Raw genomic sequence first — 8811 nt, forward strand, 5'->3', positions numbered from 1 at the left:
TAATCGAATTAATGAAAATTTTTTTACACACGCGTTACATATGAAAGCTCAACCAAATCAAAATACTTCTTTATTCTAAAAAACATCCTAAAACTAAAATTTCATTTAAAGTAACATCTGAAAGGCAGTGGAGAAAAATCTTTCAGACTCCACACTAGCACTAGCAAAATTGTAATTATACTCCGTTTCTAAATGTACACCACGAAATCCATAGTGTTACGGCGGCAAGACCAGATATAAGGCGTGCTCGCAATAGTGGTGGGGAGAAAAGAAAGGAAAAAACACAAACGAATTCGTTATAAAAGGATACACAATAATGTTTATTAAGGTGAAAGTAAATACAAATTCAGAGTTAATCCACTTAATCACAATTCAAGATTTCCGATGACGGAAGTATAAAATGAATTTTATAATTTTTAGTATTATGGAAAGACTTCGGTGGCTCGGCTGCTGGCGGTTTCTTAAACGTTCGCAAAAGAAGTGAAAGAGGTAAAAAGACTTTAGTTCGCGGTCACCGCCGAATCCTAGGCTTAACTATTATCCGGCGGGGTAAACGGTTATCGGTATAAACCGATAGAATGAATGAAAAGAAAAGTAAAACAATACGAGGGTGCACCGCCATATTTAGGCTTGTGGCCTAAACACATAGCATAGAAAAATATCTGTCTCTTTGAAAAGATGATTTCTTGGGGTTTGAAATTGACACGTAAACCAATTAACTAAACCAATGTAAGATATTGAAATTTGCAACATGAAATCCTAAAGAAATCCCGGAATCCCGGGATTTTGGGATAGCAAAGTGGCTCGGGAGGCTCTGGATTCGGGATCGGAATTCCAGGGACTCGAATTTATTATCAGTTTCATAAATAATTTGACAGATTCATAATTATGAGTGGAATGAAATTAGTTTTCGATCCGTTATCGTACAACACGATATGGGCACTATTAAAGGGTTACAATAGCTCACAACATTCAAATAAAAACAGTTATTTAACCCAGTTTTTAAAAAGTCGCATAAGATGCAATTGAAACATTATAAGTCGCTGCCTTCGACCTTTCCTTAAAGTACAAAGCTATAAACCTTTGGAAAAGTGGAGAGTCAAATTTCCGAGAATACTCTACAAAGAATATTTAAAGGGCCAATTAATGGTGACTTATAACCATAAAACCATAACCAGTTAAAACAGCTGATCGAACCTACCTTATGAAAATCAATGTAATCGATTAATATATTAATTAATAAATTAATATTAAGATGCCATACCATAACGCTAACGCCATAACCATTCCATAGTCAACCAATTGGTTTTTGGTTTGTCGCCATATCCATAACCTAAAAATATTTGAGTTGGTGAATTTAATAACTTTTTGTAGATTTTATTCGTTGTATTGGATACCTTATGACTAATGGACTTTCTTTTTTGTGGTATATGCTTGTAATTTTTGCGTTTTCTTAATTTTTATGAAATTTTCACGATTTTTAGGTTAAGGCACCATTAATCGATCACATTGGAGATTGTTATGGATATCGGTATTGTTAAGACTATGGCGTTAGGGTTAAGGAAGTTTAATTAGCCCTTAAATGTGTCCAATTTTATATTTCAATATATTTTGCTACATGAAAGCTGCCAGTTCATTTTTTAGATTACCAACCGATTTATCTCAACTAAGCTGCACATTAGGATGGATACAGCGGTCTTTGAATATATTCGGTTAACGCTAACAGGCACTTTATTTCCGTTAATATCAAATGTTGAAAACGTCCCTTAAAGTAGGAAAGTAGCTCATTGTTATATTCTGCTACTCCTTGTCAATTTTTTGTAAAAACGTAACGATTAGAAAGTCGGAGAGTTAGAATACTTAGACTATACAATTACCAGATAGCCTGGGAACGGAATTTTATGTTCCTGTAATTTCCGCTCCTTCAAGCGTAGTTGCTCACTTTAACCTTTTCCATTTTTATTTTGATAAAAAGGCCGGTGAAAACTACTTTTGGATATTCGGTATCGAGTTAGTATACTCTATAAAGAACTAGGCCCGTTTTTTTTCTCAGTGAAAGTTTCAACTACAGTTAAAGTTGGCTAAAGTTTATCCGACCCACTTTGGCAGTTAAAAAAAAAATCAAGAGCTAAATTTTATATAAATGGTCAAAGTAGCAAGAATGAGCAAAGTTTAACAAAAAATGGAACTAACTGGTTCCTATGTCCCCATGTGACAAAATCCATAGTTCCAGGGATACTGGTGTTTTTTAATTACTATTACATGTCACATGTCTACAGCAAATAACATTGCCTGGGGTATGATTGGTCAGTGTACTGATCGCGTAGTCATCAGAGAATCTTTATAGATTTGCTATTGACTTTTTCTACGGGGTACATTTGTGAAGAGTTTGGAGAGTTAGAATGCTTGTAGCATTTTGGTAAGCCGTTACAGCTGCGCTACCTGGCTTAACTTCTCCTTCTTCGCTGGACCGTGGAAAGCTCCTTAAGAGCTACAACTTAAGGAAATTGCACCTACAATATGCGAGTTATTTAGAGTGGAGATTTTTCTTGCCGGCTGGTTGATGTCTCCATGAATATAAAACTCCACATCGCAAAGCAATCTTATTATCAGCAGTTTCATAGCAAGTCACGCTAGCTATTCCTGTTTCGCGGTAGCTAACGCCAATTGGGAGTACGAAGGGAGACCAAGTCTTCCTGTACCTGCTAACTCAGTGGGGATCTCCCCCCTTCTCTTCTTCCAAATGCGGGTGTCGATTGAAATACTTTCTTGGCCGAAGCGTGATCGTCTATTCGCGCAACATAATCTAGCAGCGAAGCCTCTGGGCTTTTATCCGTCGTTATAACAGACAACTCATCTTCTCTCGACACCGTCCATGATTCCGGCCCATACATCCGGACGGGTATGGTATACTGAGCTTCAAGTAGATTGATTTTTTGTTCGTCTAGAGAGAACTTTTTGATTGCCTACTCTGGAACTTGGTGGCAAGTGTTATTTTTCGTTTTTTTTTTTTTGCTAGCTGGTATTGTTTTCGCTGTTAATGCTGGTGCACAGATAGACGTGGCTTTCAAAGTGTATGCGCTGATTCCTTCGTTTCCCCCTTACCGACTCCTCGCCTCTATGTATGAATAGCTCGACGGACGTCCGTCGACACCCGGCGTCTTTTTATTCGCAGGCCGGGATATTACCATTCTCACTTCATCTAATTCGGGTACTGCAACGTGTTTTCTGTCATCAGTTATAAGGTATCGGGTTTGTCATTTTTATACTCAGCTGAGCAGAGCTCACAGAGTATATTAACTTTGTTCGCATAACGGCAGTCCGTAACGGCATAAACTAATCGAGATAGATATAGACTTCTATATATCAAAATGATCTGTGTGAAAAAAGAAATTCATTTAGCCATGTCCGTCCGTCCGTCTGTAAACACGATAACTTGAGTAAATTTTGAGGTATCTTGATGAAATTTGGTTCCTGCGCGCTCATCTCAGATCGCTATTGAAAATGAACGAAATCGGACTACAACCACGCCCACTTTTTCGATATCGAAAATTTCGAAAAGCCGAAAAAGTGCGATAATTCATTACCAAAGACGGATAAAGCGATGAAACTTGGTAGGTGCGTTGAACCTTATGACGCAAAATAAAAATAGAAAAAGTTTGAACAATGGGCGTGGCACCGCCCACTTTTAACAGAAGGTAATTTAAAAGTTTTGCAAGCTGTAATTTGGCAGTCGTTGAAGATATGATGAAATTTTGTAGGCACGTTACTCCTATTACTATATGTGTGCTAAATAAAAATTAGCGAAATCGGATGACGAACACGCCCACTTTTAAAAAAAAAATTTTTTTAAGTCAAATTTTAACAAAAAATTTAATATCTTTACAGTATAAAAGTAAATTATGTCAACATTCGACTCCAGTAATGATATGGTGCAACAAAATACAAAGATAAAAGAAAATTTCAAAATGGGCGTAACTCCGCCCTTTTTCATTTAATTCGTCTAGAATACTTTTAATGCCATAAGTCGAACAAAAATTTACCAATCCTTGTGAAATTTGGTAGGGACATAGATTCTATGACGATAACTGTTTTCTGTGAAAATGTGCGAAATCTGTTGAAGCCACGCCCAGTTTTTATACACAGTCGACCGTCTGTCCTTCCGCTCGGCCGTTAACAGGATAACTTGCGCAAAAAACGATATATCTTAACTAAACTTAGTTCACGTACTTATCTGAAGTCACTTTATCTTGGTATAAAATATGGGCGAAATCCGACTATGACCACGCGCACTTTTCCGATATCGAAAATTACGAAAAATGAAAAAAATGCCATAATTCTGTAAAAAATAAAAAAAAATTGGATTGGTATATTGACGCAAAATATAACTTTAGAAAAAACTTTGTAAAATGGATGTGATACCTACCATATTAAGTAGTTCTGCAGGGCGAAATCAAAAGCCCTTGGAATCTTGGCAGGAATACTGTTCGTGGTATGACATATATAAATAAATTAGCGGTACCCGGCAGAAGATGTTCTGGGTCACCCTGGTCCACCTTTTTGGTCGATATCTCGAAAACGCCTTCACATATACAACTAAGGACTACTCCCTTTTAAAACCCTTTTAATTTGATACCCATATCGTACAAACACATTCTAGAGTCACCCCTGGTCCACCCTTATTGCGATATCTCGAACTAAGGCCCACTACGTTTTAAATAATCATTAACACATTTCATTTGATACACATGTCATACAAACACATTCCAGGGTTACCCTAGGTTCATTTTGCTAAATGGTGATTTTCCCTTATTTTGTCTTCAAAGCTCTCAGCTGACTATGTAATGTTCGGTTACACCCGAACTTAGCCTTCCTTACTTGTTCTAGCTAGTTTCTTTAGTTGCCGAGGCTCTGGCGGCCCATCTTCTATTAAACTAGGTAGTGAGAGGAGGTTCAATGTGTTTATATTCCATCGTTCCAGAGATGGTCGGCCTTGTGCCTGAATGGTGCTTGTTACCGGAACGTGCCGAATCTATATCCGGCAAAGGACCATCAAATCGAGAACACTCCCAAAACCTTCGGGAGTGTATTTATCGCTAAAACAACAGAGCTACCCAAAGCCTTCCTAATCGGTAATCGTGGCACCAATTCGTGATCGACGACATACATATGTATATACATACATCCAGTTTCCTAGATGTCAGTACTTCTGTTTTGAACATCATAATTTAAACCTGTTCAACTCAAAGCCCATTCATAAACTTGCATCTATCAATATAACGGTAACTGTATTTAAATAAAAATTCTGTCAGAGTCAGTGAGCATCATTTTTTCTTCAGAACGTAAAGGCATTATAGTTGAACCCAGAGTTATATATGAGTTGCTTTACTCTTTTATGCTTTTTTTCTTCTGGCTTTTGTTGCATTTTGTATTTGCTTGGATGATAAATTGTAGTAAATATTTCATTCCCAAATTATTTTTTTTATAAAATGGACTTTTGAGGGAGAGGTCGCCCTATCTTGGCTGCCAGTTCAGAAACGCCCTATCACAGCTAACAATTGAAGGACCCTCCATCTTAAAAAAAGACCTATCTCAAAGTTATTTCAATATATACTATATAAAAAATAAATAAATGTAAGGCGCGATAACCTCCGAAGAGATCTAAGGCCGAGCTTCTCTTCCAATTTGCGTCGTGCTCCTCCTGATTTTCCCTACAAATTGGCCGGATGAGACCTACATGTTTTATGCCGACTCCGAACGGCATCTGCAAGGCAGATGAGTTTTCACTGAGAGCTTTTCATGGCAGAATTACACCCGGAGCGCTTGCCAAACGCTGCCGAGGGGCGACCCCGCTTAGAAAAATTTTCTTCTAATTGAAAAACCTTATTTCTAAAATTTTGATGTTGCTTTGCCCGGGGTGCGAACCCAGGGCACACGGTGTGATAGGCGGAGCACGCTACCATCACACCACGGTGGCCGCCAACTAGAAAAATTCGTTTTTAAAACTAAATCCTGAAATAGGACATTGTTCTAAGATATTGTCATAGAACCCTCTTTATTAACTGGCAGGCAAAAGAGAGAGGATTATCTTCCACGTAGCCATCGATATGTATAAGTACTTACTTTTTCATGACAAATGGAAGATTAAAGCAATTTTTTTAATATATCCGTTTTTTTTCGTTAGTATCTCGGCTAGACGCATTGCCGATTTTCAGTTCCGATCTGCTATCTCCTGACCTTCCAATCCGCATCCACCCGACAGTCGATTTACAGGTTGCGAACCCATTAATCAGACATTCAACTCTCAAGCCTAATTTCATTGTGCTCGTATTTCTCTCATGAACCATAAACATAGTCTTAGATTTGATTAAGCTGGTCAACACTTTTTGTATATGTATGTAATAGACATAGGCTGCAATGACCAAAATTTGCTTAAGTGCAACTCAAAGGACTCCACTATTCAAGCCCTGCGTTTCGCTAATCTTCTTAACTTCTTCAGGGGCAGAAATTTATGTGTATAAATATGTAATTATAATTTACATAATGCACGGTTGTCATTAATAAATAAATTAAATTCAAGTCAAAATTTTGACTAAGAAGATTAGCGAAACGTAGGGCTTGAATAGTGGAGTCCTTTGACTTGCACTAAAGCAAATTTTGGTCATTGCAGTCTATTTCTATTACATACATAAACATAGTCATTGTAAAAAACTCACAACCTTCCTAAAATTTCTTTGTCATATAATATAGCGCCAATTCCAGGAACCAACAACAACAACAATATCAACAACAGCTCAGATGGGCCAAGTAATAATTCCGCAGCTTCTGCAACAATACAAGAAACTACAACACCTGCAGATGCATTAGCGCTTCCGACGATACGAAACCCCCTACAACCCGTTTACCCTTTGGGTGTTAAAAAACATCGAGCACCACCCCCACCACCACAAGCGGGCGTAGCTGCAGCAACGGTATCTGTGATAAGACAATCAAGTTTCCTATATGGCAGCGCAGGTGTTGGACAGCAATGATAAGGAGAGAACGAGGGTAGCATGGGGAATTACTAATGGTCGCAAAGGATATTTTTTGGCAAATGTACGTATGTAAAAAAAAATGGAGCCAAACACACACAATTATAGAATGATATATTCAGTATTAAAAAATAATTATATATAGATGTGAATAAGTGTGTATGTATGTATGTAAGTCTTTGAAAAAATAAGTGGGGCAGTAAAAGTCGCTGTCTGTCTTCACAAGTTTAGACAATAAGTAAAGTTATTTGAGTGTGAAAAGGAGAATATTAATACTATGTGACGATTACCATCGTGGAGAGCATTCATTAGGAATACCTGGGGAAGAGCTCTGCCTGTTACAGTCTGCGAACATAATTTGCAAACAGTGTTGCTCAACTAAGACATAATCGCTGGTAGATAGGTATGAGTTAGTCCTCTCGCAATTTATGCAGTTTAAGCTCTGTCTGTCGTTCGTATGGTTGGGAACTGCTTTAAATAGACCCTCACCTTGTATGTTTTTTTCAGTAATGTTCGGCCTGATTTTTCCACTGACTAATTTTTAAAAGATTTTCCGAAACAAATCAAAGATCTCACTAGTGAACGGATGACTGAAATCCTTTCTTATGTATGTATATACATAAATACACCAATAATACTGGATCACAAATTACAATTTTTTTCTGCACCAGAGACGCCATTATGAAATTCCTATGTAAAATCATCCCCTGATTCCGAAAATCAAGGTTTACCGTTTTTTTTTTTCAAAAAAAAAAAAAAAAAAAAAAAAAAAAATGGGTCCACTTAATCATATATATCTCAAGAACGAATTGTTCACTACATCATAAAGGATTGATCAGAACGAATCGAGTTTCAAGTTGGGGTGGATAACATAAAATACTCCCCACCTATAAAGAAGGAAACAATAATTCTACCTCTATAATTCCTCCACATCAAGCTCGGCCTTATCAAAAACTTTGTCAAGGCTTTGGACAAAGAAGGCGAAGCTTTTCAAGACAAAGGCTCAATTCCAAAATACTTATAGTATGTAACTTTCAAAAGATTTGAAAACACACGTCGTATCCTTTTAACGATAAATTGATCACAGATGAAACAGAACATATCTGGATCATTTGTACATTCAAACTCTCGCGCCCTTTTATTCATATTACATTTTGAAGTAAATGACGGCTTATAAACTGCAATTATAAACTGAACAGTATCCGGCGAGCCTTGCAGATATCATGAATGAACAAGGGGCATGTACTATTATTTATACTTAGATCAAGTAAAAATTCAAGCCTACCTAAACAAAAAGGTTCCCTAGTTCTACAAAGAAAGCACTACCTGCCTTAAAAATATGCTCTTGCTTGAAATGTACCTGGGTTCGATAAAACGACACTAACAGTTTTTTGTATCTAATAACCAATCGAAAATCTACCTGCTAACTAACTGATATACGAATACTAACACATATGTTCCAATAGGGTACTTAAGTAATATATTAACTTGAATGCATATTTTTGTATTAGTCCATCGATTTTGTTGAATGAAAGCTTATTTTTATTGTAATAAAACAGAGCTTAGAGAGAAAAAAATCTGCAAAAAAAATAAAAAGTTTTCGAGATCCTTCCTCGCAAAGTACAAATTTTTGTATATCTTTACAAAAAAAAAAATTGAAAAAATCCGTAATGATTCTTCGTTATCTTTGAATCTGCAGAGCCTAGCAAAAAGTGTTGTATGCACAGTTTATAGCAAATTTTATTACCTTTTAAAAGCTTCAAACTGTTTTGGAATTGCT

General features: G+C 36.8%; 1 protein-coding gene across 9 annotated transcripts in view; it reads left to right on the plus strand.

Annotated features, from left to right (window-relative positions):
• Positions 1 to 7772, plus strand: part of Vrp1 (Verprolin 1) — an 84996-nt gene extending 77224 nt beyond the window's left edge. For 8 of the 9 annotated variants that reach the window (XM_067770484.1, XM_067770486.1, XM_067770481.1 and 5 more), the window contains one exon: positions 6751 to 7772. In XM_067770484.1, the coding sequence (XP_067626585.1) occupies positions 6751 to 7031 (281 nt within the window). In that variant the 3' untranslated portion in view covers positions 7032 to 7772. The remainder of the gene's footprint in view (positions 1 to 6750) is intronic. The other variant, XM_067770483.1, reaches the window with a different exon arrangement.
• Positions 7773 to 8811: the final 1039 nt, after the last annotated feature.

The sequence above is a fragment of the Eurosta solidaginis genome, chromosome 3, assembly GCF_040869045.1.
Source record: "Eurosta solidaginis isolate ZX-2024a chromosome 3, ASM4086904v1, whole genome shotgun sequence".
Lineage (NCBI taxonomy): Eukaryota > Metazoa > Arthropoda > Insecta > Diptera > Tephritidae > Eurosta > Eurosta solidaginis.